The sequence below is a fragment of the Penicilliopsis zonata genome, assembly GCF_001890105.1.
Source record: "Penicilliopsis zonata CBS 506.65 unplaced genomic scaffold ASPZOscaffold_2, whole genome shotgun sequence".
In the NCBI taxonomy this organism is placed as follows: domain Eukaryota; kingdom Fungi; phylum Ascomycota; class Eurotiomycetes; order Eurotiales; family Aspergillaceae; genus Penicilliopsis; species Penicilliopsis zonata.
The window spans coordinates 1,107,779-1,134,828 of NW_019208912.1; the positions used below are offsets into that span (position 1 = coordinate 1,107,779).

General features: G+C 52.2%; 10 protein-coding genes across 10 annotated transcripts; 6 read left to right on the forward strand and 4 right to left on the reverse strand.

Annotated features, from left to right (window-relative positions):
* Positions 1–11: 11 nt before the first annotated feature.
* ASPZODRAFT_13059 (hypothetical protein) lies at positions 12–1,283 on the reverse strand (the record flags this gene model as incomplete). The annotated part of the gene is made up of 1 exon (XM_022722540.1): positions 12–1,283. One exon carries the CDS (start codon positions 1,281–1,283, stop codon positions 12–14), a length of 1,272 nt encoding a protein of 423 aa, XP_022584464.1.
* A 657-nt stretch (positions 1,284–1,940) lies between these two features.
* On the forward strand, positions 1,941–2,768 carry ASPZODRAFT_49881 (hypothetical protein; the record flags this gene model as incomplete). Its single annotated transcript, XM_022728412.1, has 2 exons — positions 1,941–2,250; positions 2,350–2,768. Coding segments are annotated over 2 exons (729 nt in total), but the record flags the coding sequence as incomplete, so codon positions are not given.
* Positions 2,769–3,178: 410 nt separating this feature from the next.
* On the forward strand, positions 3,179–6,271 carry ASPZODRAFT_1074802 (hypothetical protein). The gene is made up of 5 exons (XM_022720948.1): positions 3,179–3,644; positions 3,710–4,132; positions 4,203–4,541; positions 4,603–4,777; positions 4,844–6,271. Exons 1-5 carry the CDS (start codon positions 3,588–3,590, stop codon positions 5,854–5,856), a joined length of 2,007 nt encoding a protein of 668 aa, XP_022584466.1. The 5' UTR covers positions 3,179–3,587; the 3' UTR covers positions 5,857–6,271.
* A 3,768-nt stretch (positions 6,272–10,039) lies between these two features.
* Positions 10,040–12,817, forward strand: ASPZODRAFT_57688 (hypothetical protein; the record flags this gene model as incomplete). Its single annotated transcript, XM_022728700.1, has 2 exons — positions 10,040–10,098; positions 10,222–12,817. The coding sequence occupies 2 exons, from the start codon at positions 10,040–10,042 to the stop codon at positions 12,815–12,817; spliced, it is 2,655 nt and encodes an 884-aa protein (XP_022584467.1).
* Positions 12,818–13,670: 853 nt separating this feature from the next.
* Positions 13,671–14,971, forward strand: ASPZODRAFT_89642 (hypothetical protein). The gene has a single exon (XM_022730365.1). The coding sequence runs from the start codon at positions 13,777–13,779 to the stop codon at positions 14,950–14,952; it is 1,176 nt and encodes a 391-aa protein (XP_022584468.1). The 5' UTR covers positions 13,671–13,776; the 3' UTR covers positions 14,953–14,971.
* A 74-nt stretch (positions 14,972–15,045) lies between these two features.
* Positions 15,046–16,070, reverse strand: ASPZODRAFT_128545 (hypothetical protein). Its single transcript, XM_022722051.1, has 2 exons — positions 15,737–16,070; positions 15,046–15,665 (listed from the first exon to the last, which is right to left on the reverse strand). Exons 1-2 carry the CDS (start codon positions 16,046–16,048, stop codon positions 15,144–15,146), a joined length of 834 nt encoding a protein of 277 aa, XP_022584469.1. The 5' UTR covers positions 16,049–16,070; the 3' UTR covers positions 15,046–15,143.
* A 159-nt stretch (positions 16,071–16,229) lies between these two features.
* ASPZODRAFT_109904 (hypothetical protein) lies at positions 16,230–17,499 on the forward strand. Its single transcript, XM_022720986.1, has 4 exons — positions 16,230–16,329; positions 16,491–16,516; positions 16,702–16,879; positions 16,950–17,499. The coding sequence occupies exons 1-4, from the start codon at positions 16,298–16,300 to the stop codon at positions 17,002–17,004; spliced, it is 291 nt and encodes a 96-aa protein (XP_022584470.1). The 5' UTR covers positions 16,230–16,297; the 3' UTR covers positions 17,005–17,499.
* Positions 17,500–17,929: 430 nt separating this feature from the next.
* On the forward strand, positions 17,930–19,719 carry ASPZODRAFT_163996 (hypothetical protein; the record flags this gene model as incomplete). The annotated part of the gene is made up of 5 exons (XM_022726656.1): positions 17,930–17,960; positions 18,140–18,320; positions 18,382–18,529; positions 18,607–18,844; positions 18,975–19,719. The coding sequence occupies 5 exons, from the start codon at positions 17,930–17,932 to the stop codon at positions 19,250–19,252; spliced, it is 876 nt and encodes a 291-aa protein (XP_022584471.1). The 3' UTR covers positions 19,253–19,719.
* On the reverse strand, positions 19,553–22,317 carry ASPZODRAFT_128550 (hypothetical protein). The gene is made up of 6 exons (XM_022722052.1): positions 22,070–22,317; positions 21,872–21,937; positions 21,663–21,805; positions 21,502–21,586; positions 21,150–21,444; positions 19,553–21,084 (listed from the first exon to the last, which is right to left on the reverse strand). The coding sequence occupies exons 2-6, from the start codon at positions 21,923–21,925 to the stop codon at positions 19,607–19,609; spliced, it is 2,055 nt and encodes a 684-aa protein (XP_022584472.1). The 5' UTR covers positions 21,926–21,937; positions 22,070–22,317; the 3' UTR covers positions 19,553–19,606.
* Positions 22,318–23,145: 828 nt separating this feature from the next.
* ASPZODRAFT_59393 (hypothetical protein) lies at positions 23,146–26,073 on the reverse strand (the record flags this gene model as incomplete). Its single annotated transcript, XM_022728845.1, has 5 exons — positions 23,146–24,372; positions 24,451–24,808; positions 24,863–25,143; positions 25,207–25,520; positions 25,593–26,073. The coding sequence occupies 5 exons, from the start codon at positions 26,071–26,073 to the stop codon at positions 23,146–23,148; spliced, it is 2,661 nt and encodes an 886-aa protein (XP_022584473.1).
* Between the last annotated feature and the right edge of the window lie 977 nt (positions 26,074–27,050).

Here is a 27,050-nt window from a genome sequence, read left to right on the forward strand (position 1 = left end):
TGAAGGTTCTACTAGTCGAATGGAATCGGCCGTAAGCCAGACCCCCCCATTCGTTTTCGCATTTCTGCCCCCGCGGCCACAGTACTCGGGACCTTGATGCCACAGCAATCGCCAAAGAAGTCCGTCGTGTGCTGGTGACCCGCATGCGAATGGACGGCCGCCTCGGCTTCCTCGTCGTGATGATGGCCCTCCCCGCCGGCTCCGCGCTCCCCCATCGCCGTCTCGGCAGGGATCAAGCTGCCAAACAAGAAATGTTGCATGATGGGCAGCTTGCCCAGAACCTCCTTGACGAACATCTTCTTCATCCCGCTCTCAACCTTGAACCAGCTCTTCGCGCCAGAGATGTCGTCGAGCATCGGGCTGTGCCATCGTAGGCCCTTGACCGTCTTGACGCTGTCCACCCACCGCACCTGGTCCAGATATAGGAACTTGTCTCCTTCTTCGTCTAGAACGGCCGTGTTGTGGATCGACAGCGGGGTGATGTACGGATGCGCCACCAGCTGGGCGGCCCCGAACAGGAACGGCAGGAAGTGATAGTCATCCAGGCCCCAGACGCCGTGCGAGCCCGCAGGCTCGAGATAGTATGTCATCTGGATGTCGCGCATGAGGTGCATATACCGGACGTAAACGCGGAAGACGATCGGCTGGAAATCCGTCGCGGAAAGAATTCCCGTCTGGTACAGACACAGCAGCCACATCATGAAATTGAGCTCGTGGCCTGATCCGTAATCTAGCCGGTCTCGGGATCCCAGAGAATGGATCAGATATGTCGATATCTCCTCGATCGCGCTGTCGTCTTCCAGCCCCAGTATCGTTTTATGCCATCCCGTGCTCTGCACAGCGACATCGTCGAAGAACGTGCGGAACGCCGGGTTGCCAAATCGAGACCCGCCCTGGTCGAGCGACGGGTGTTTCTTGACCAGCTCGTCAAGGTTGTCGACTATCGAGAGGACCTTGGGGATGTTTGACGTCGCAGGAACTTCTTTGAGGTCCGTCAGCGCATGACCACGCACGGCGTCGGAGAGACCGAATATAAATCCAAGCACAAGAGTGTATGTGGGTGAGGAGAGAAACGTTTCATGGTCTTCTGGAGACAGGATTCGACGCACTGGACGTAGGTAGCGGTGAGATGCTGACAGGTCTGGAGGAGAGGGGAGAGGCGGGGTCGCCGGCGCAGGATCTCGTGAAGAAGCGGCGCTTGAGCTTTTGCGGTCGTGCGATCGAAGGTTCTGTAATTTCTTTGATAAATCCATTTTATCTGGTAACGGCTTGCCGGAGCTCATCTCGCAGTGAAAGTTGCTAGGTATGTCAAGCAACAATTTTGATGGATGTCCCGTAGGCAATAATATTAATAATGACATAAGCTTGCAAAGGACTGCCGGAGACACTAAGAGTCAAATAGGGATTAGCGTTCGGCTTCCCCAGCCCCTGGCCTATTCCGGCCTAGCGCCCAGCCACATGATCGCTGGTCATCTGGCCGCCATACTGTTTTGGGTCACACGGCCGCCGCTGTCATGTGACCAGAGGGGACAGAACGCGGTCAGTGAAAGACACGAAGGGAACCGCAACCAAAGCGTGTTGTCTGCACACTTTCTCCGAGACCGGACCGCTGAAGACACAGATCTCGACCTAGCCATAGATTATCCTGTCGAGTTCAAAGCTAAGAAAAGACCTGACAAAGTGCTGTCGAGGCCTCGAAGGTCCCAGGTTGGGGCGGCAGTCGCGATTGGCTAAAGACCATCGAGCACGCCATCATGAGCACCCTTGACGACGAAGCCACATATCGCCGTGGAAAGAGTCTCGACCGGGAGTCGGGGAGTAAGAATACTAACGATGGCTCGACGTCAGACCCTGCATATCTGATCTCATCACCGCCTTCAAATGGCGACTCGGCCGGAGGTCGCCGGCTGTCTTCACATTCTTCCAACCACCGAAGCCCACTCGCAACATCACAATCGATGCCGACATCAGGACAGAGACAGTCACGGCCTGGTCAGAATGAGGAGACCCCCATCTTCAGTGGGAGCGATGATCCATTGAGACGGGATTACCAGTCCACAGGTGGTGTCGCTACGGGTGTCGCCAATGGTCGCGGGAAAGACTTTTCGCAGACAGCCGCCGGTCGCAGTGGGAATACGGCGGATCCAGACGAAGAAACTACTCGATCCTGTTTCGGCCGTCTCATGGACAAGTACGGTACTCTGGAGCTCGACAACAAGGGCAGTGTGGCTCGAGACCATCTTGCTTTAGGTGCGCTCTCCTTGCCCCCCACCAAATCAACTGATTGAAATGAATGAATGAATGAATGAATGAAACAAAAGGAATTGACCCCCTGATTTAAACAAATAGAGAGAACATTCCTGGCATGGTTAAGAACTTCGTTGGGCTTTGCTTCTATCGGCATCGCAGTGACACAACTTTTCCGATTGAATAGCACTACCACGAATGCGACCAGCCTCAATGGCTCCGGCCAATTTCCTCCCTTGGTTATGCCTCATGAATATGACGCCGCGATGATGGCAGCCGCATCGAAGTCGAGTCGTCTACGAGCTCTCGGCAAACCTCTAGGCGCCACATTCATCGGGGTCTCCATCATCGTCCTTTTGATCGGGTTCCACCGCTACTTCGAAAGCCAATATTGGATCGTCAGGGGCAAGTTCCCAGCGAGCCGTGGCAGCGTCACCTTGATTGCCTTCATGGCAACTGCTTTGATCATCACTGCTCTGACAGTGATTCTTGCCGTCTCCCCAGACGCAAGCGAGCTATGAGTCATGACAGCTAGTATGTTTCTAACGACATTTTGATTGATTACTCTGGCATATGTACATATTCCCCCCAGATCTTGCGGGTCTCTTTTATTTCACTCTTTTTTTTTATCATGCCAAATACCTCTTTAGGTGTGAGTCTTTGGTTAAATTTCATGTCTCTCTCTCTATTCTGCTCTTGTGTTTAGCTGTGATTGCATGCGTTCCTGGAAAAGCTCTGAAATGCCGGGGACTATCACATTCTAGCCATGTATGATTATGATTCTTGCATTTCATTTCGGTTTATCAAGCTTTCTATCCGCGAACTCACTATGCGGTCGATATTTTTGTTTGCAGTGTCAGTGTCAGATAGGCTGTCGAGAACTCTTCATTCTCTTGGTTTTTTGCCTCGAAAGAATCACCATAACTTCTAGGTACAGATCTAAACTATCAAGGGAATGTTTTTTCATACGGATTACTATTCAAGACTCCTAGTTCAGCAGCGGGGTCCATATCAAAATTGAGGCATAGAGATAGGTCTATCTCTTGAGATCTAGCACCCTGGTCGATTTCTCCTATCAGACGAACCTTCGGATGCATTCGCCTATCAGGGATATGTTACCAATCACATTGGAACCCGCTTTCACCTGCCTTTAGAGGTTCGGTTTGTTGAAAGGTACTCCGCGAGGGAAGGTGGAGTTTCCACGAGAGGTCATAATTCCCCTGCTCGTCCTGAGGGAAAAAGAATAAATAACAAGGTTGGTGCCTGGTCTACGTTGGTCTTGCAGCATCATAAAATATTAGATTTCCACGACCATCGCGTCTGGTTTACAGATCAGGACAATGTTATCCGCACACCCTCATCCCTTTGATCCGCTCTCTCCAGCAGAGATCTCCCTTGTAAGTTTGATAAGTTGAGAAAGTTGAGATACCAGGAAGAGCACTGCCTCTGACTACCTACGCAGGCAGTTCGTCACCTGAAGGATGCGTTTCCCAATGACAACCTCAGCTTCAGGGTGGTCACGCTTCTTGAGCCAGCAAAGGCCCAGATGATACCGTTTCTAGAAGCTGAGCGTTCAGGAAAACCAAGCACCCCGACGCCATCTCGAAGCGCCCTGATTCAGTTTTATCGCGGCAAGCCGACGGATTTCCGAGAGGTCTGGATTGAACTGGAGTCTGGAAAAATCACCAAGGAGAAGATCCTTTCTGGAAAACATTCCTACGTGGACTCGACAGAAATGCAGGCTGCCGAAAAGGCATGCATGGCAGCGGGAGAAGTACAGAAAGTCATCCGCATGTTGGAGCTTCCAGAAGAGGCCGTTGTATGCATCGAACCCTGGTCATACGGGACAGATGGAATGAATGATATCGCTGAGCGGATTATCATGGTAAACGAACCGTGCTTTCCTCCAAACCCTCATAATCAGTGGTCGTGGCTGATCTCGTTTGCACCACCAGTGTTTCTTTTATATGCGACTCAAAAGCCATGGAGATGCCAACCACTACGCTTATCCGCTCGATATCTGTGTTGAGATGTCCGGTGATCTGAGCGTCAAACGGATTCTGACTCTGCCTCTCGGAGAGAATGATCGAGCTGGGCTCGTGAGCGAAGTTGGCGTTAGACCGTTTGATCGAAACAAGATCCACCGCTCCAGCGAGTATCATCCTGACTTGGTGGAGGAGCGGCGGACGACAACCAAGCCGCTCCAGATCGTCCAGCCCGAAGGCCCCTCGTTTCAAGTAGAAGGTAACCAGTTGACCTGGGAAAAGTGGCAGATGCGAGTTGGATTTAACTACGTATGTACGCTCTTGTCGAGAACGGAAATTGTCCCCTTTGGGCTAACTATGAAACAACAAGCGTGAAGGATTGACTTTACATGACATTACATATGATGGTCGCAGTGTCTTCTACAGACTGTCGCTGTCTGAGATGTTTGTGCCGTATGGGGATAGTAGAACCCCATATCCACGAAAGGGTGCCTTTGACCTTGGCAGCAATGGGGCTGGTGTCAACGCGAACAACTTGAAGCTCGGTAGGTAGTCGAAACGAGAGTGGAACGCGTTTCTACCGTAGTGCTAATAAAAGTTGTTTCATCTAGGATGCGATTGTTTGGGCCATATCAAATACTTCAATGGCCATCACCATACCACGGCGGGAGATCCGATCGTCCTGCCAAATGTGGTCTGCTGCCATGAAGTCGATGATGGAATTCTGTGGAAGCATACAAACTACCGCACCAACAACGCTATTGTCACACGGTCCCGGATCCTCGTCCTGCAGACGATCATCACCGTCGGCAACTACGAATACATCTTTGCCTTTCAGTTCACACAGGACGCAGCGATCAACTACGAAGTGCGCGCAACCGGGATAGTATCTACGGCACCGATTAATCTGGGCCAGACAGTCCCCTATGGAACACTCGTGGGTCCGGGCGTCATGGCGCCATACCACCAGCACCTCTTCTGCCTCCGGATCGACCCTGCGATTGACGGACACAGCAACTCGTTGATGGTCGAGGAGTCACATCCAATGCCGCTCGACAACCCGAACATCCACAATCCCTTTGGAGTCGGGTATACGACGGTCAGCAAGATCGTCGAGACGGAGACCCCGCTAGATACCGACGTGACCAAGGCGCGAGTGTTCAAGATCGTCAACGAGGGGGTCCGAAACCCCGTCACCGGCGGGCCGGTGGGCTACAAGCTGGTGCCGCATTACTCACAGATGCTGCTGGCGCACCCGTCGTCGTACCACGCTCGGCGCTCCGAGTTTGGCGAGCACGCAGTGTGGGTGACGAGACATCACGACCGCGAGCTGTTCAGCTCTGGCGACCACACGATGCAGTCTCTGGGCGGCGAGGGGATCGCGTCGTGGATCCGGGCTCGTGAGAAGCCGCAGGGAGTACGCAACGCAGACATTGTCGTCTGGCATACCTTTGGGACGACACACAACCCGCGGGTCGAGGACTGGCCGGTGATGCCGGTGGACAAGATGACGGTCTCCCTGAAGCCCGTCAACTTCTTTACGGCGAACCCGTCGCTGGACGTACCGATCAGCGCGCAGGACGTCAACCGGAGTGTTCTGGTCGAGTCGTGTGCGAAGCTGTAACTTTTATAGCTGCAATTCAGTACGGAGTATTACAGAGGGTGTATGTTAACTACTCTCCATACTAACTAACTGTCTACAACAATAGTACTGTGGCGAAATGGTTCAGCTGCGCCCTCGCCGTATTGTTGGCACAGATCACCCCAGCTGCAGGTTGAACGTATTATTATTTCATTTGATGGTTTAGGTATTCTGTCAGTAGCTCAGAGTAATACCTCGATCTGAATGGACGCCACTTGCAGTGGCTAAAGTGTCGCCCCCGGACACTGAACAGCGTAGACAAAAGTCTTTGACATCACCACGTCGGAGAAGTCCGTAACCTCCTCGATAATACAAGATTCCCAGTGAATCGAACAGGAAGAAGGAAACGAGGGGAAAGCGTATTAAAGTTTTTTTTGGGGGGGGATTCTCTTCGGCCGAATAAGGGCGATCTGAACCGAAGATCTACAGAGGACGAAGGATACTACATCCATGGTTCGTCGTATTGTATTACAGTAGTAGTATTAGGTATCTACCTAGGTAATAGGTATGGAGTTATAATATTCTACCTAGGTACCTAGTAGTTAATATGGTTACTGCTTGGTACTCCGTATCTATGGCCAGACCGATTTGCAACCACTTACAGTACAGAGTATTGAGATGTTAGTAGGTAACTAGTTATGTAGGTACCTACCTATGTAGTAAGGTACTCTGTATAGATGAATTGGTTAGGCATGAATCTCACAGACCTCAAGGCACTCAACTCCGCCCTTGGGCAGGGTTGATCGTCCGCCTACGAGTCAGGAACAGGGTGCAGGTGGATCAGATATTTGTGTCGAGAGTGATAGAGTGATATGTGTAGCTCGTTGGTGGTTTACGGAGTACTCCATTATTGGAGTGGGGGGGGGCCTTGCACTGATCGCCTCCGACGTGGATGCTGCGTTGCTGTGGATGTTGTTGATGCTGCGTGGATGCGTGGATGCTGCGTGGATGCTGACGTGGTTAAGCGAAATAATAGATATGTAGTACGGGGCTTTTTAGTAGGCCTAAGTACTCCGTAAGCTTCACAGACCCTAGAGTGACAATAGAAATAGGTAAATTATAAGTACTTACCTTAGGTATTAACTAAGTAGGTAGTTACCTACATACTGCTGTACTCTGTATAGAGTATGCTGTATGTTTCTGCCACTGTCAGCTGCAATGCTGTGCAGACACCCGCTGCATACTCAGTATAAAAGAGGATATAGAATCAAGGGAGCCTGGTATAGGGATTAGGGAGGATACTAATTCTGTCTAACTCCTAAGTTACTAGTATAAGATAGCCAAACCTTGTTCCTAATGCTTCGAAATTACCATACAGTATGTACCACAAATACAATAATACAACTAACCAAAAGCAGCACCTGCGAAATCACCTGGTCAGATACTCCACCTGCAGGCAACGATACAATGCCCCAATGGCGAGCTACAATTGGCCAGGTCCGACCACCTGGCGGCTTGGCTGGCACGGCAGGCGCCTTCCACTCCGGAGGAGACTGGCACCTGGCCAATCACAGCTGCTGTCCCGGGTCATCCTTGGCATGGTTAGGAGATACGAGAACCTTAGGTACGGAGTAAAGTTGGAAGGAGTTAACCGAAGATAAAGTATACCTACCTAGGTACCTACCTGGTATACTAAGGTAGTATCTATTATGGGTTAATAAAATAACTATATGTTAAGAACTCGATAAACTTCTCAATACACTAAGAGTAATATTCATCAATCTACAATCCAAATACCCGCACGCCCCTTCTCGTGATCAAACTAGTGTCTAGGCGAGCATAGCCACTTCGAACTAGTCCGTCTTCCCATGCTAGGTAGGTATAAGCCACAGTAGTCCATCGTGTCTCTGTACAACATGTTGCAATGACACTATTCCTTCTGTCGGGATTTCAGAGCAGTAGTACTAGAAGCACTCCAGGTAATCACATTTCTAGTCTATAAATAGGTTGGACATTTGAAAGAGGTAGTAGTAGTATACTTTAGTCTTCCCATAGTTCATTAAAGATTCACCTGTCTACTAGATTTCTGCTGGAACTTATAATCTCTGATGCGTAGGTACTACATACCTAGTAGCTACCTAGTAGTTAAGTAGTTACTCCGTAGTTAGTTACTACCTAGTAGTTAACTACCTACTACATACCTGGGTAACTTTGGTAGGTGCTCCTGGGACTCCTGGGGACTGTGGGCCTCTGGTTTGCAGGAGGCAACAAAAGCTTGGCTGACAGCTTGGCGAATCAAACGAGAGTGGGAATGTAAGGAGTCGATCTTGAATGGCTGCCTGCGGATGTCACTCAAGATGGTCCACTCTGTTTGGAATAGCATCCTGCAAACTTACCATAATAGGTATAGTTGAACTTACCTACTTTGTTAAGTTTAGGTAGGAGGTAACTAGGTACCTACCTAGGTACCTACCTAAGGTAAGTACCAGATAAATACCTTAGATTTGGAGTTAGTGATCAAGATCTCCTTCGTGGCTGATATTGATGTACAGTAGTTCTAATCCTTCACTCGGTCCTTGGGAGGATTACGACACGCATTCGGTTAAATAGTGACACAGGTAAATCCAGCAAGGATTTCTTATTCTATTAGGCGGTCATAAACGCCAAGAGTAGATGACATTATATCCGCAAGATAAACTACTTTATTATAGAAGTATAAAATACATAGTGCTTCTAAATAATTAGGGAGGTAGTGGATGTATTCTCTTTCTATCCATTCTGGCTAGAGATCTTCGACGGTCGACCTCAGGCCAATCACCTGACTTACTGAGTAAACAAGAACAGCCTATGAAGCTTTCCTAATAAATTATTGATCTCGCCTATGGAATATTTTTAATTATTCTGAGGTGCAGAGTAAAACTATTCTGTAACCGGCGTATGATAATACGCCGATGACTTGCAGGCGGCAGAATCGAGGCTATCGAGATACGGCCAAGTGCCAGGGGAGAAATATTAATAGTTTCATGCAGGTATCCATCATAATCCAGGCACTGAATACAGTGTATGATAATGCATTGTTAGGTCAAGTAATTGTCTTACAATACGTGCCTAGTACCTACCTACCTCCTAGTAACTACCTAGTACTAAGGTACCTACTTAAAGTACATAGGTAAGGTACTTTTAAAATACTGGTCCATTAATGAGGTACCAGGTAGTAAGGTACTAGGTAGATACTCGTACCTGAGATTATTCGAGTCAGTATACTCCGTACTTGAGATTATTCTTTAATTCACTATTAAATACATGATCCACTACTATAATTAAGAGAACAGTCAGCTCCTCCTATAACTCAGGATAGATTACATCTCCATAATTACTAACCTTAGGTACCTGCCTAAATATCATCTCGGATCCTGCGGAAATTACGCCCGTACCGTACCGTACCACGAACCCCCCTCGGGCCAATCATCCCCTGCCGCCCGCCCTCGCAGTCGCTGCGTCCCTCCATCCAGCCTCCCCTTCGCTTCTCCCTCCGGACTGGTCGGTCATCAAGTCGTTGTCTTCCTTTTTTCCTTCTTTGCATCCCCCGTCCCGACCTCTCACCTCTCTTCTTCCCTTTCGGTTTGTTCGTCTTTCTTCTTCATTCTCTCATTTACGTTTCGCCCTTTTTTTTCTTCTTTTCTTTCGTTTCTTTTTTCCCACCACTTCCCCTCGTCCTTTTTTTTCCGTGGCTTGTTCTTCGTAGCCGTCCGCTCCTTAACACCCGAACTCTCCTGAACCCGACTGCAGTATTCACTCCCGACCGTTGAACTCGACTCCAATCCTTGCCCGTCTAGACGACCAGAGGATAGATACCGTACTTGGTGCGAATATTATTTTTGGATCGTGCCTCTTCTTCGATCGACTGGATTACACGCACTTCCGTCAAATCGTGTCGGTGGAACCGGGAATTCAATGAAACCATCGCGAGGTTGAGGGCCTCCAGACAAACACCAGACTTTCCCTTTAGCCTCTAGGAAAGGTTGTTTGGGTCTGGAGGTCTTTGTCCCGTCTAGATCACTTCCGCACATCTATCCATACATCTGCTGGAGGGAGACTGTTCTCGGTCCCAATCATGGCGTCGATTTCGCTTCCCCTGCAACAACATGGCGCACCGTTTCACCACCAGCCATCCGGCTCAACGGGCGCCTCGGGCCACGGTCACAGCCGACGGAGGAGCTCCAACATGACAGCACGACTCCCCAACCCATCATTCGTTTTTCCAGCGAGAGATCCTGATGAGCCGTCAACGGGAGCTCCCTCTTCCACCACCACCACCACCACCACCTCCTCCTCCTCCTCCTCCTCCTCCTCCACCAACACCAACACAACAGAAACAAATACGACGACGACCGAACCAGAGGTCAGGAAACAACCGCTACCTCTGCCCGCATTCTCTTTTAATCCAGGCGCCGATCTTCCGCCTCAGCCGTTGGGGCCGGCCCCTGCAGGCCATCGGACGATGATGGGCCATCGTCGACGTCCCAGTGAGCTCTTGGGAGGGGAAAATATCTCGGAATCCACGGCTCAGCCCTCAGCGGAGGAACCCGTCAAACTCCCCACGCCAGGCCCAGGCTTCAGTGCGCCCTACAGACGATCACATGCCCACCGCCGCTCCGCAGCCGTGTCGAACGTGGACATGTCTATCATTCGACAGGCCTTTGAACCCAAACCCGTCGTGGGAAGTGCTCCGTGTACACCTGCGGACATGAGACATGAACATGGCTTCGCAGATGATATCTCTCGACCCTTGTCGTACTCGGCTACTAGCTTGAGTCGACCCTCACCGCCGAGCTCCCCCTTACTATTACCATCCAATCGTTCCCCATCACATGCCAAACCTGCCTTCACCCACCACAGACGTCCCCTGTCGACAATCTCCTCTGAGACCTCGGGCAGCTACGCCACCACGGTGCAGCTGGATACCGTCCCAAAGGAGAACGGCCTACCCTTCAAACCAACGCCAAATGTCGCCACGGAGGCGCCGAAAACCCGACCGAAGACTGCCGATGCTTCCTTTACCCTGAACTTTGACGCACGCCAGGGCTCTCGGAATTCCCGGCCGCTGTCGACTCCCGGTCATAGCCGCGCCAACAAGAGCACGTCCGGCCTACCAGAGCTGCTTTTGAAGGAATCCCGCTTTCATGATGGCACTTATCTGACGGAGGAATTCGGCCGGCTATCTTCCGAGGAAGAGTGCTCCGATGTGTCCTTTGAGCTTCCCCGTGAGTCATCAGATTCTGTCGCAACTTTATCATCCAAGACGGAGACGACCAAGTCGAAGAAGAAGCAAAAGAAGGTTCGCTCGTGGGCCGGTGCCATCTTGACACGGGGCAAGGGGAAGCGACATCCCTCCAACAAGAAGGACAACGACGATGCAGATCTGCCAGATCAATCAAACACGCCTACGCCCATCATCACCAGGACCAACTCGGACCTAGGATCGGGCCTGGACGTCAACTTTGACGATGACCACATCATCGTCCTTCGAACGCCAACCAGCTCCAACGTCCCCGAGCCCAGTCCCCTCGATGTCGATGCGGATGGCTCCCCGTCGCTGGACAGCGCCTGGAAACCACGGAGCTTCTACGAGCAGACCATCCAAAACGACGTGACAAGCCCTGTCATCGATCTCGATGCCGCGTTGGGCCCATTCAATACCCCCGACATGGCTTCGGATCGGGTGGTTGGTAGTGGCTTCTCCGCCGCGACGAAGAGAATGTACAGTGGGGGACGCCGGGGAGAGTTTGTTGGGCCGGAGATGCGCTATCATCGCCGTGCCGAGAGTGCGCCCGAAATGCCCCCCTTCGACCGGAGTTTCCTGGTCAGTGCTCGTTTGAAGAACAGCTCGACGATGTCTTCCATAGCCGATAACGACGTGTTTTACGAAGAGGAAGAAGACGCCTTCTTGGCGGCAGGCAGTGAGTCGGGTGAAGCCGATGCCGGGAGCTCTTCCTCCCACAGCCATGATCATGAGGGCACCCCTTCGGATGCCGGCGTTGCTGCCGACAAGGAATCCGTTCGCAGTCAGGCTAGTTCTGATACCCTGACCAAACAGAGGGTCAGATCTAGTTCGACGTCGCGAAATCCGGGGCTGGGAATTCAGGAACAGGATGTAGCGGATGAACCCTCGGCCCATCCCATCATCGCCCAGCCCTTCGACCATAAAGAGGACGACGAGGCGCAAACACAGACCGAGCAGCAGCCTGGCCCAGCAGTTGATACGATCATCACCGACCCGCGCCCGAAACGGCCGGATGCCATTGAGATCATCAAACAGGAAGACTGGCACCCCAAGTGTCCGGGTCCTCCTAGTCCCGAAGTTTCGCCTCGCTTTGTCCCGGTTGATAAGCGCCCGTCCACTTCTCCCATGAGTTTCCCATGCAACGCCCCTCATCTCCCACCCCCAACTGGCTCGATCTCCCCTAGCTCCTCATTCCCGTCTCCGGATTTCCATTATGCCTCTTCGGAAGCTCCCCGATCCATCACCACCCCATCTACCTCCGACCGAAACTTCTCCAATCTGTCCTATAGCACCGACCATTCTCCAGATTTCCCCCATAACTCCATGGACGATGTGCCGTCCTTGACCAGCAGCGCATCGACCATGGCCAACACCATGCACCGGTTCTCCGCGACCTTCTTCGGCAGACCGCGACTATCAAGCGACCGGGCGGCTTCATTCTCTGCGAGCGTAAACCGTCGGACGAGCCAAGGCAACGTGACTCCGAAGCGGTCCAGTCTCGCCAGCCTGTCTAAGCTTGTTGTCGGGACGCACGCCGAACGGAGCAAACTCAGCCACGAGGAGAAACCGCCCGTGAACGAATCGGACCCGACCAGCAAGAAGAAAGGACGCCGCATCAGCCGGCTCATGCACTTCTGGAAGGTCAAGGAGCGAGAACGGTCGGTCGATACTGTGTACCAGTCACAGCAGCCTCCGCCAGAGCAACGGCCCTCCAAATGATCTCCCTCTCTTCTTCCCCCCAACCTTCCGCACGCCATGTTCATTCCATCTAATTGTATCCACCGGCGCATATTACTCTTTTTTTTTTCTTTGCTTGCAGAGAGGGTTTAATCATTGTAGCGACACATTTCATGCCCATATTACTACTCTTTCTCCATCATGCCCCCCTCTTGCGTTTTCCGAGACTTTTTTTTCGACCTGATACTTCCTCATACCTGTAAATAATTTCCGTTCTTTTCTCCTTTTTTGCATTATGAATGCCCTTTTCTTCTCCTCTCGCCTCCAATAGAGGTTCTTTTTCATTTCAACGCAGGATCGGACCCAATATTTTTTTCCTGTTTCTTTCCTGATCTTGGTTTCTTTCTTACCCCCCATTTCTTCTATTCGCTTCTCCCGAGATAATTTACGAGTCTCTTTTCTTCTCCTTATGTTATTCATTTCTTTTTTTGCCAGCGTCAGAGTATGAAAGATTCTCTCTTTCTTGTCCATCGTTGATGCCCTCTTGTTGAGTTGCATGCTGTCTGATCTGATTGAGCTTTCCTTCAGTCTCGGTCACGCTTTAACCAGTCTCGAGTGATGTTCACTTTCGATTCTCGCATTCATTTACCATGAGCGTTTTGTGTTTATCTTCCGGGCTCTACACACGAGTCTTACTTTATTACACCATAGCAGTCAGGCAATGAGCCGTCTTTCTATATCCTGGTCAGTAAATCTATTGCATCTGTAGATGTATAGTTTGTAGTTAGAATAGTGGTAGTGCTGGTGACCATCGAATGACATGTCGAATGAGTTGAGATAAATATATCAATTTCGGCCCGCAAATTTATTTTCCACTCTGAAAATACTTCAATAGCCTGGACATTTATATATTAACCACCACATCATCAATTTATACATATTAAATTTATCATTATACATACATACATACATATACATATACATATACATACATATATATAATGGTCCAAGGAGGTCCTCTCAAAAAAAAAGAAAAGAAAAAGGCCCGAGGACAAGGCCAAGGCCAAGCCCCAAATCGCACAAGCAAAGTGAGCAGGGGACAAAAACCACACGATGAAAAGAGACAAGAAGCAAAAGAAGAAGAAGAAGAAGAAGAAGAAGAGGGAGGGAGAGGATCGGTAGATCTGGCCTCGACGATACCCATCACATTACAGCAATTACTCCTCAACGTGTTCAAGGGGGCCCTGCTCGGCTCTCCGCCACTGGACACCAAGACGCTCATCCAAACGATCAAGACGCACCTGTACAACCGCGACTTCGACGCGGCGTTTACCGACGCGAACGAGGAGCTGCTTCGTGCGTATGCGCTGCGGTGGAGTGCGTCCCGGGCGTTGGGGTATGCGGGGGTTTTCAAGGCGACGTTACGGTTAGTTTTGGAGCAGAGTTCTGCTTCTTCTTCTAATCATGTGGTTTGTATTGGGGGCGGTGCCGGGGCGGAGATTGTCGCATTAGCTGCTGTCTGGAGGGAGATGATAGATGAGCAGAATTCGAATGAAGAACGAGGTCTTTCACCACCCCTCTCCGTGACGGCAGTGGATATTGCAGATTGGTCGTCTGTTGTGAACAGACTCGCGACGGCGTTGACCTCGTCTTCTATCGTGGGGAGCAGGACTCACCCGGCGCCTCTTCTCCCAACAACGACATCCCTCAATGTCACGTTTCAACGAACAGACGTCCTGCGTATCTCGGACGGTGACCTCTCGGGTCTCCTCCGCGAGGAATCTACCGCCCTCGTCACGCTGATGTTCACTCTGAACGAGCTCTTCTCGACTTCCATGGCCAAGACGACTTCCTTCCTTTTGCGCATGACCGATCTCCTCGCCCCGGGGACCGTGTTGCTCGTCGTCGATAGTCCGGGAAGTTACTCTACCTTGAACATGAAGAAGCCATCGCAACCATCGCACCAGGAAGATTCCACTGTCTCGGAAAGACGATATCCCATGAAGTTCCTGCTGGACCATACCCTCCTCTCCGTTGCAGAAGGGAAATGGGACCGTGTCTGTTCCCAGGATTCGAGGTGGTGGAGGCGCGATGCTGCTAGGTTGGGGTATGATGTTGGCGAGGGCGCGGGATTGGAGGATATGCGGTTTCAGATACATATATATAGACGGATTTGACATTTTATACGAAACCTCTACTAAATTTTTACTTGTTTTTTTTTTTTTTGATGAACGGATGACACTGTGAGAAAAGAGTAGAGTATTACTACATGATGCATAAAGAGTCGCCAGATTATACAGCCCAATTCAACCGATACCAAATCGAATCAATCTTAGGTAAAACAAATTTTTTTGTTTGCTTTTTGCTTTTAGTTTCTCAGGCCCAGAAGGAGACTGGTGCTCTTTCCGCCCTCCTTGCCATCGCCTCCTCCCGGTAGGTAGGTGACATTCGGGTTGTTGGCGAGGGTGGCGGCGATCTCCTTGCTGGCGTCGATACGACGGATTTCAATGAGGCCACTGCCCGCCTTGGCGACGGCTTTGCTGATGATGTCGGCACTCTCGGCTTCGCCCTCAGCGCGGATGACGTTGGCCTGGCGTTCCTGCTCGGCGCGTTCGACGATAAAGCGCGCCCGCTCGGCGTCCTGCTGGGCGATCTGCTTCTGCTCGACGGCTCGCGTGAACTCCTTGCCGAAAGTCATGTGTGTGATCGAGACATCCTCCAGCGCGATGTTGAACTGCCCCGCGCGCTTCATCAGGTCGGTACGGATCCGGTTCGAGACTGCCTCACGCTGCGTGATCAGCTCTGCGGCGTCGAACTGGGCCACGATGGCTTTCAGCACTTCGTTGCCGATCGAGGGGAGGACACGTTCATCGTAATCGGTACCGTAGGACTAGAGAAAAATCAGCACAAGATAAATAAAGGCGGAAACGGGGATGTCGTTGGAAGAAATGAAAAACATACCTGGTAGATTTGGGGCAGTTTCGTCACCTCCGGGCGGTGCAGCACTCGCAGGGTCAGACTGACCATCTGCAAATCTTTACTCCCCGTCGTGGTCGAGATGTTGCGAGGCTTCGTCCGCACATCGAAGATGATCGCCTTCTGCAGCCAGGGGACCAGCAGATGCGTCCCTTCGTTGATGACCTGTTCCTGCACTCCGGACAGCCGGTCGAAGATGACGGCGCGGGTACCGCCCTTGACGTCGTAGAGAGAGGCGTTAATGAACGCGGCACCGGCGAACACCGGGAGAACAAGTCGGGACAGATTCGCAGCCATAGTGAGATGGTTTTTGGGGGAGGGCGGGGAGTGTCAGCTTGGAGACTGAGTTGTGGGAGCTTCCCTAGTAACGATGATGTCTTTTCGCTGCCGCCCCGATCGGGCCTAGCGCCGGCCGCTGCGCCTAACCTCCAACTTCACCCGAACCGACGTCGACTTTGCTCTCCTGCGTTTCCTCCTGCATCCATTCGCCTTTTCCTGCGTCCCCCTTTTACTCGTTTCCAGCCGATCTCTCTTGCTTTCGTCAAAATGGGTGGTCATCTTGATCCGAAGAACGGATAGTGAGTCGCCGTGCCTCCCCAGCGCCTGCGCCCTTTCTTCACAGGGCAGCCGCAGCGAAATCCTCGGGTAGCATATATACACACATGTATATCTGTGTATATATGTACTATGATGGCTTTGGCATTCGATTGAGATGTGTTTGATATGCTAACTTTTCCAGCTTCATTGGCGAATGGGGTCACCTGGGTACGTTGATTCATCCGAATATCAGCCAGTGCGGACACGACGGAACGGGTCGAACAGGGCCCAATTGGAGCATATTTTTGCGCAGAAGGAACCCGTTCCGTCTATCGGCACGATAATACCAGATATAGAGATGGAAGAAAAAAATCTTTCACAAAGCTTTCAGTGACTGACTATCATTTGATCAGGTTGCCCTACCCCCCAGCGCATCGCCACCTACTCTCTGTCCCCCAACAGACAGAGGCCTCTTGCCGGCACCTTGAACGCTGCCATCTTCAACAGCTTCCGTCGCTTCAGACATCAGGTCCTCTACGTTGTCCCTCCCTTTGTCGCCGCCTACGCCATCATGAACTGGGGTATTGAGAAGTACGGCTCACCATCAATTATATAAATGTCAATCCGAACCCGTGGGCATATGCTAACTGCGTTCTTTTAGGAACGAGTACCTCAACTCCAAGCCTGGCCGTCTCGCTGAGGGCGCCTCCGAGTAAATTTGTTTGGTGGAAAATGCGGAGATTGGAGGTTATACTTGAGAAATGGGCGTGATTGCTCTGTACAGTACCTAGAAAGCAATCTATATCTTTCAGTTATATCTATATATTTATTTCCCGTCAATGACGAGACTCCTAGGCTTAGAATTGTCTGACCGCAATAAAATCCGGCTTCAGACAGCTGATGTATTTCGGTACGAGTTTGTCGATATCAGCCAATCAGCATGCGGGGATTAGTGGGCAATTGACCTGCCCAGGCAGATCTCCTTTGGCCATCAATTGGCGTGGAAAGAGGAGGATATTTGATCTCTATAAGGTGTTTCTCAACTGAGGGTATGGTAGTGTGCTTGTAATTGTTTTGATAATTTAGAAAATCTCCTCTTCTGTCCTTATTCCCTCCCAGCTTGATGAAGGGGACCGAGTTAGCTGGAGAATCACTATTTCTTCTTCCCCCTAGAGTCAATAGTGATTATGAAGGAGCCTTACTTATCTTATAGCGATTAGGTGAGGCTTGATTGGGGATTGGAAGCTAACTAACTACCTAATGGTTAAACCATATCAATATCTTCCTAGCCCAGCCGGCACGCTGCATTCTTGACAACCCTATGGACTATTCAAAATGCCGATCCTATTATTAATTATAAAATTAGAGAATTTGAATCCCAGAGAAACAAGTAGCGCACCTGTCAATACGCACTGACGTGCGGTGGAGGGGCAGGGGCCAAAGTTGTCTTTCCCCCACTCTGCCTCTTTGGGTGGAAGGAGGAGGGGAGAGAAAAAAAAACTCGCTCTCGGACAGATGCATCGCTTCCGTCCACTGCGTCTTCCTTGTTTCTCCGTCCCCCATTCATCTCGCTCCGTTCTTCCATCGCTGTTTCTTCGTTCTCTCCTTCAGACACGTTATTTCCATCACCTTTCTTCCAAGATGAGCGAGATTGTCCACCCCACTATCAAGGGTAAGTCCACCTTCCGACCCTGTGCCCGCCAAATCGCGTTACCCCGCCTCTATCTACAACGGCGATAGAGAACAAAACCAGGTGGCCACCGACCACCCGGGAGTTGGCGTAATCGCGCTTGTATCACAGGGATAGACAACGACTTCAATTTCAGTATTCTAAACTCGTTTTCCTTACAGATGGCTGGTTCTCTGAGAAGTCCGACATGTGGCCTGGCCAGGCCATGAACCTCAAGGTCAACCAGATCCTCCACCACGAGAAGTCCAAGTACCAGGATGTTCTTGTTTTCGAGAGCAGCGACTACGGCACGGTTCTGGTCCTGGACAACGTTATCCAATGCACTGAGAGAGACGAGTTCTCGTATGTCGACCCCGTCGTGGAAAAATAATAGTAACCAAGGGCTAATCGGTTGGGTCAACAGCTACCAGGAGATGATCACCCACCTGGCCATGATGTCCCACCCCAACCCTAAGAAGGTCCTTGTCATCGGTGGCGGTGACGGTGGTGTCCTGCGTGAGGTTGTCAAGCACGAGAGTGTCGAGGAGGCTGTCCTCTGCGACATTGACGAGGTATTATCCATTTTTCACTCACAGGGCTTGATTCAAAACCGGGAAAGAGTCATCACTGATTCTTCCGCCACATCCAGGCCGTCATTCGTGTTTCCAAGAAGTACCTCCCGGGTATGAGCATCGGCTTCCAGCACCCCAACGCCAAGGTCCACGTCGGCGATGGCTTCGAGTTCCTTAAGCACCACAAGAACGAGTTCGACGTTATCATCACCGATAGCTCTGACCCGGAGGGTCCCGCCGAATCTCTCTTCCAGAAGCCCTACTTTGAGCTTCTCAACGAGGCCCTCCGTGAAGGAGGTGTCATTACTACCCAAGGTTGTCCGTCGCCTTTCTTTTTGCTTCTACCTTCCCCCCCCCCTATCTTTTCTTTTTTTGACCCCGATTTCTTATTGAGTGTTTATAATTTTTCTTTCTGAAAACTTGTTTCAACTGCTGACTCGTCCAGCTGAGAACCAATGGCTCCACCTCTCCCTGATTGCCAACCTCAAGAAGTCTTGCAAGGAAGTCTTCCCTGTCGCCGAATACGCCTTCACCACCATCCCCACCTACCCCTCCGGCCAGATCGGCTTCATGGTCTGCTGCAAGGACGCCACCCGCAACCTGCGTGTTCCCGTCCGCACCTGGACCCGCGAGGAGGAGGACCGCCTGTGCCGCTACTACAACAAGGAGGTCCACAGCGCGAGCTTCGTTCTCCCGAGCTTCGCCCGCAAGGCTCTTGAGTAAATTCAGGAAAAAGAATATTCTATAAAAGTCAAGCATCCATGTGTAGGGATTATAAGTAATTTCTTTAGTCAATGAACCATGATATCCCTCTCGGAGACAAATATACGATAGATGAAAAAGAGCTTACTCCTAAATTATATATAAACCTTTTTTAACAAGTATGATTTTTTTTTTGCACATAACATCTAGATCTAATCATTTAAGAAAAGGGCGTGTGTGCGCGTTAAAGATACCGAAAAAAAAAGACGGCGGGGGAAAAAACATAGTAGGATCATTAATCATAGGACATGGTCCTATTTTTCATCAAAAAATATAGAAAAGAGGAGAAAAAAAAAGGAAGGAAGAGAAGACTGTTTACAGGATCTGCTGGAAGGCGCGGTTGACCGGGGAGCGGACAGAGTGACCCTTGTAGAACTCGATGGTGCTGATGGCGCGCTTGGAGATACCCTCAGGGGTGAACTCGAAGCGCTCATAGACCTTCTTGTAGGGGCCGGAGGCACCGAAGCGGTTGAGGCCGAACTGCTCGTGGGAGTAGCGCTCCCAACCCATGGTGGTGAGGGCCTCGACGGAGAGGACGGGAATACCGTCGGGAAGGACGGAAAGGCGGTACTCCTTGTCCTGGGCGTCGAAGACCTCGAAGCAAGGGATGGAGACGACGCGGGCGACAATGCCGTGCTTCTCCTTGAGGTAGGTGGCGGCATCGATACAGATGCTGACCTCGGAACCGGTGGAGACGATGGTGACGGCGGCGCCGGGGGCCTCGACGACGGGGTATCCACCGCGCAGGGCGCGCTCGATGGTGGACTCCTCGAGCTGGGGCAGGTTCTGGCGGGTGAGGGCCAGGATGCTCGGGGTGTGCTGGGAGGTAAGGGCGGAGTAGTAGGCGGCGCTGGTCTCGTTGCCGTCGGCGGGACGCCAGACCATGACGTTGGGCAGGGCGCGGAAGTGGGCGAGGGTCTCGATGGGCTGGTGGGTCGGGCCGTCCTCGCCCAGGCCGATGGAGTCGTGGGTGGCGACGTGGATGGTGCGCACGCGCGAGAGGGCCGACAGGCGGACGGCACCGGCGGCGTAGGAGACGAAGTTGAGGAAGGTACCGCCGGCGGGGATGACGGTGCCGTAGGCGGCCAGACCGTTCATGGCGGCGGCCATGGCGTGCTCACGCACACCGTAGCGCAGGTAGCGGCCGGACCACTCGCCGATGCCGTACTCCGGGGGCTGGAAGTCGACAGCGTTCTTCCAGCGGGTGTTGTTGGAGCCCGTCAGGTCGGCCGAACCGGAGAGCAGCTCGGGCACGACGCTGTGCACCTTCTCGAGAACAGCCTCGGACAGCTTGCGGGTGGCGATGGCCGGGTCGGACGGCTTGTAGGTGGGGAGGCTCTTCTCCCAGCCCTCGGGGAGCTTGCCAGCCAGACGGCGGGCGAGATCGGCGTGCTCGGCCTTGTACTCGGAGGCGTACTTGGCGAAGAGGTCGTTCCACTTCTGCTCGGCGGCGGCACCCTCGGCGGCGTGCTGGTTGTACATGTCGTAGACCTGCTGGGGCACGACGAAGGACTGGGCGGGGTCGAAGCCGAAGCGCTTCTTGACACCCTCAATGTCGTCGGCCTTGAGGGGGTTGCCGTGAACACCGCCGGTACCCTGCAGCTTGGAGCCGTAGCCGATGGTGGTGGTCAGCTTGATGACGGAGGGCTTGTCGGTGACCTCCTTGGCGCGGCGGATGGCAGCCTCGATGGCCTCGAGGTCGTTGTCGCCGTCCTTGACCCACTCGGTGTGCCATCCGTAGGACTCGAAGCGGGCCATGACATCCTCAGTGAAGGCGCACTTGGTGTCACCATCTTGTAAATGACATTAGCTCGAAAGAATCGATCTTCAAGGTCTTTTGGGGGGGGGGGGGGCTCACCGATGGAAATGTGGTTGTCGTCGTAGATGCAGATGAGGTTACCGAGCTTCAGGTGACCAGCCATGGAGGCGGCCTCACTGGCAACACCCTCCATGGCGCAGCCATCACCGAAGAAGACGTAGGTGTGGTTGTTGATGAGGTCGAAGCCGGGCTTGTTGAAGAGAGCACCGGTGTGGGCCTGAGCAATGGCCAGACCGACGGCGTTGGCAAAACCCTGGCCGAGAGGTCCAGTGGTGACCTCGATACCGGGGGTGTCGTGGGACTCGGGGTGACCGGGGGTGATGCTGTCGAGTTGCTACGCTGAGTGAGTTCTAGTGTCAAACAAATTGACTTCTTCATAATTAAAACATACTCTGAAGTTCTTCAGGTCGTCGAGGGAGACGGCGTAGCCGAAAAGGTGCAGCAGAGCATACTGGAGCATGCAGCCGTGGCCGTTGCTAGGTGAAAGCCGGTCAGTAAGGGCCACCAGGGAACGATGCGGGAGAAGGGAGGGGGGGTTTTTTTTTTTCGTACGAGAGAACGAAACGGTCACGGTTGACCCATTTGGGGTTCTTGGGGTTGAAGGTCATGAACTTGTTGAAGAGGACATGGGCAACGGGGGCCATGCCCATGGGGGCACCAGGATGACCGGAGTTGGCCTTGGCCGTGGCATCGACCTTTGGTAGTTCGTCAGCGGAATTCTAGGAGGATGTGCTTGTCTGGTTTGTGAGATGGAGGCTTACCGCCAGCAGGCGGATCGTGTTGATGGCTAATTGATCCACGTCGGTGTAACCCATTGTGACAAGAATCTGAGACGTTAGACTATTGAATTGTTGAGGAAGAGAGAAGAGGGGAGATCTGAAGGAGAGAGGAGAGGAGAGGTGTCTGAGGGGGATGTGTGAGGGAGGGGGTGTCTGGGAGAGGGAGAGAAGAAGACTTACTCGACTCTAAGATGGAAGACGTAGAAAAATTCAGAGCAGAAACCCTGGGAAGAAGCAATAAATACACCGGGGACCAGACAGGAAAGGAGGGAGGGGAGAAAAAGGGCAATGGAGGGGTTGAGGTCGTCGTGGCGGTTGGTGCTTCTTTTCTGGTGGGGGCAGAAGATGGTGGGGTTGACTAAGATGAAGTCATAGCATAACTACTTATGACTTATGAGAAGAAGAAGAGAAGAAGAGAAGAAGAGAAGAAGAGAAGAAGAGAAGAAGAAGAATAAGAAGAATAAGAAGAGAGAAGAATCATATTTTGAATTAATAGTATATCATATTCCTATACTCTGTAGAGTATACCTTACAGTATACCCTACAGTATACAGCATACATTTACAGTATCCAGAATACTCGATAGCCTATTAACCGTGAATCTAGGCTTCATACGACCAGAAGATTGAATAATCATCTCCATGGCAATTCGAACAGTCAGACTCAACCCAGCATTATTCTGTAGTAGATGCTAGAAGAACAGGCCCGAACTCGGCCTGGATCCGGAGGACGCTGCTCCGTGAGGAAAATACCCGACAGTCACGGAAGAATTATGATGAAAACAGCCAATTGGTAATGGTAATAGTAACGATAATAAGATGTCTTCTATCCTAATGATATGATACTACCCATATGATTCTTTCTATTCAATTGATTCAGTGGACTTGATGACTGATAGACTGAGTCGTTTTAGTAAGTTGACAAAGACCATGACTAAGACACTTAATTTAGTTATGCAGTAACTAACTATGGGGTACTTCCGGCTATCGAAAACCAATTGCCGATGTCTATGTAGTACATTGGTAGAATCTTCACTGATTCACTTGGAATACCTAGTAATATATACTACAAAGTATAATACTTTATAATTCTTAAATACCTCAATGTCAATTAAAATCATAACGAGTTATAGGTATCACACGCATCGTAGCATCAAGGACATCAGACCCGGTTTCAAAAAGCACTGTGGAAAAGTATGTACGATGAAGAAAAAAAAAAAAAAAAAAAGAAAACCAATCATAATATAAACAATCGGATTAGACGGCTAATCGTCGATCCCACCCGTCAGCAGAGAATCCGAATCCATCTTCGTCGTCCACAACCGGGATCATAATCCCCTGGAAGGGGTCCAGCAGACTGCCCTCCGACTCGTCCGGCAGGGGCAGACCGGACCCCAGGACCACAGAGTCCTCCGCGGCGCTGCCCAGACTCTCCTCGGAGTAGCTCAGCACGCTCTGCGCCGCGTACTCCGGGTGCGATGAGAGTGCGTCACCGCTGCTCGGTGATGACCACGCCTTGGGCGACAGATCGCGCACCTCGCTGCCCCCGTTCAGCGGGGGCGGCGAGTCGTCCGGGTTCTGCTGGTACTCGGCCGTCAATGTCGCAAACGGGCCGTGGTCCTCCCCGCATTCCTTCCCGCCGTAGATGCCCGTGAAGATGTTGGAGTAACCCCGGTCCATGTCACTCAGCACAAACTCCCAGTCGGCCATTGTAATGGCGGGTCCGCCAGTAGGCCCCGGTAGTGAGGTGCTCGACACAATGCGAGCGCCATCGTAGCCCGCTGTATACGACTGGTGATCCATCGGAATGCCGTTCGGTCGCGTCGAGGTGGTGGAGGAGGAGGAGGAGGAGGAGGTGGTGGTGGTGGTGGTGGTCGGCGTATGTAGGCTAGCCCGGCTGGGTGATCGCAGAGCCCGCTGCGACACTGGGGGGCTGGCGCCGGAGATGGTGTTCCGGCGTGAAGATGAGTCCACATGTGACGTTGAACCGGGAGGTGTGGTGGATGAGAAGCGAGCCTTCCATGACTGAAGTTGTTTCTTGGGCGATTTGATCTTGCGAACCGGGGCGGGCATCTCTTGGCTAGCCCCGGACGTCATCTTGGTGGTGGTTATTTTCCCGCCTCCGCCTTCAACGGAGACTAGTATGTTGGCAAGGACGCTAAACTCCGCTGCTGCCGGGCCCGATTCGGCCTCCAGGTGCTCGATCGTTGTAGTGAGTAGCTTCTGGCTCTCACGGAGAAGTGTGCTGTCGGACTTGAGGCCCGTGATCTGCCAAAGCAAGCCGAGACCGCAGAGGAAGACCAATTCCCTGCGGTTGACACTAACAGACAGGCAGAGCCGTCGCTCGTCCAGCAGGTCCAGAATCTGGATGATATGCTTGCTCGAGTCGGAAATGGAAAGCACAGACGCTGAGCCGATGTTCTCCTCGGCGAAACAGACGGCAGGACGATGGATCCAACCTCGGATCAGATAATAGACCAGGGACTAGAGGACAGTGTTAGTTTTTCTTTTTTTTTGTTTTTTAAAAAAAAAACGTATGTCTACGGGAGCATGTCAACTCACCAGTAACGGCGATCGGCTACTTGTGACGTTGGTGCTGGGCTTGTCCTGCGCGAACTCCAACCGCAGATGAGAAGGCAGGCCTTTAAGCCAGTTGTCCAGCTCTCCGGAAATCGAGTGTATCGTAGACATGGGGATTTCGTAGCCTGGTTCCGCAGGGTAGAGTGATGTCAGTGCCTTGCTCAGGATCCTTGAGGCTCCAAACAAGGCGATGGCACTAGAAAGGCGCGTCGACTCGCCAGGAAGCGTTGGAAGAAAGCCGGTCTCGGTGACGTTTTCGTCGTCCACATCCACGGGGTATTCAGAGCGGATGTCTTCTTCACGTAAGAGAAGGGGCAAGCCCGTTAGAGCCGACGAGAATCTGGGCAGTAGTGAGTATAGGAGAAAAACGGAGAGACGATAGAGGGAATCCTACCTGTCCAGCACGTATTGGCACCAGAACACTTTCTTCCGCGTTTCCAGAGCGAGGGGATCCAGCGAAAACCGATCCTGGTTCAGGTGAAGACCCAGCTGTTGACACAAGCTGACACCCATGCTGCGATAGCGCAGCAGGCTTTGGTAGTCAGCCTTGGCCATGCAGTAAATTTCGGCCAGAACAAGGCACTGCAGGCTCGCGATGGACACTTGGCCGGAAAGGAGCTCCAAAGTCGGCGACCAGTTGGCCTCAAAATCGGTGGGATCTTGGTTAGTTCGAGACTTGAAATACCCCCCCCCCGTTAGTGTATATTCAATGGAAAAAGTATAGGCTGCAAGACTCACAGTGGACGACAGCGCCGCAATGCCAAAAATCAGGTTCAACTGGGCTAGGACATGGGGGTTGCTGTGCAAAGCGTCGGAGTGGTTGAGATACTGCTCGTACGCCTTGAGAATTGTCGGGCGATGTACCACGGGGTACAAGGGAGCCCATTCTTGAAAGAAGATATTGATCAGCTGGTCTGAAACCAGCCGCGGCGGGATTCTGACCGTCTGGTTGACGCAAGCAAGCGACACGGGCGGCGGAGCAGCCGTCAGCGCCGACGTTGAGACGTTCGGCGAGACTTTACCTTGCTCGACCAGCCTGTGGACGAAAAGGTCTAGGGAACGTTAGCACCGTACCCCCAGGTTATGGGTCTCTATCGCCAGTCCTTCCGACAACAACGACCTACCTGTGAACTTTTGGGTGTTGGAAAACCCGGTACCAGGCGTCTCGGCCGACGAATTTACCGCCAGCGGTCGAACCAAGACGACGTCCTCCCGATCCGACGGACGCGAGGCTGCACTGACAGCGGGCGGCGACTGGGAGGCGGAGGCAGCCCGCTGGGCGGCGGGCGAGGAAAAGGAATGAATCCGCGACAGGACATCGATCTTCTCGTCCTTCTCATCCAACAGATTCTTTAGGTCACGTACTTCGGCCTCCAGCGCCCGCACCCGCTCCTCAAGAGACTCTGTATACCCGCGTGGAAACGCTCGCCGGCTCAGCTTGTCGCTCGTCTTGCACTCGAAACCGACGTTGGCGCACTGTGTACAGCAGGGGCGAACGCCGTCGCAGCGGATTTTCTTGCTGCGGCACCGGTCGCAGGCTTGGGCAATGCGACTCTGCGCCCCATTGCCCACCCGGATCACCTTCATCGGCAGAATTCCCGGCATGGTGGATGTGACAGTCTTGTTTCTACGGCATCGGCCGCGACCCGCGTGTAGGTGGTGTTTTGCTGGCAGACGATCGATTCGACGCTAGATATTCCCCCCTTCTTGAACGATTATAACGATTTCGACGATTCCGACAATCCCGATGACTCCGGTGACTCCTTCAACCAACTCCTCGGTATCTCACTCGATGCTGTTGTCGACGAGGGAGGTGGAAAAGGGAGGGAATGTTGGAGCGGACCGAGGCGAAAGAAGGCAAGTGACGGCAGGTGATGGCAGGTGATGGCAGGTGACTTTTTCGCCAACAATCGGAAGCAAAACGTCGAGCCTCCTTTTCTCTCTCTCCCTTTCTCTCTCTCTTGTATCCAAAGGTGCGGGGATGACGAAGGGGACGGGCAGACCAGCGAACCGATTATGATTTAATTTTCTGGACCTTCTTTTCCTCCCCCAACGTTTGGTCTGCCAAATGATCGCAACGCCCACCACGCTCTACTCCACTGGGGGGCCCGTCATTCGCGGGTGCTGCCAGGCTGAGGGCTAGCCAACCCCAGCGCCGCGATTTGATGCGTACTCCGTACGATGACTGTTCAACTAATAACGGTACCGGCCTGTTAAGCATTGGTCTGGAAAGACTCCCTGGCCTGCGGAGATTGGGCAGTCCTGCAAGTACCACGCGATGACCCTGGGCGGGATGAGAGAAAAGAGCGCAGTGCTGATGGCAACAGGATGGGGATGCTGGTCGATCTCCTGACTCTAGTAGGGAATAAGATTACTAGTTACAGTCTATACGGAGTACTCCGAACACGCGCATATGTTTGCACCCTGGTCCATCACCCACCTGTGCAGGGTTTCTGAATACGGGGTTTCAGCCATTCGGAAGGAGACACTGGACAGTCGCCGAAGATTCGGAAGACTGATTCTCGCTGACTAGGTGTTACTCGGCAAGAATGATCACCTACCGTTCAGCATTAATCGATGGC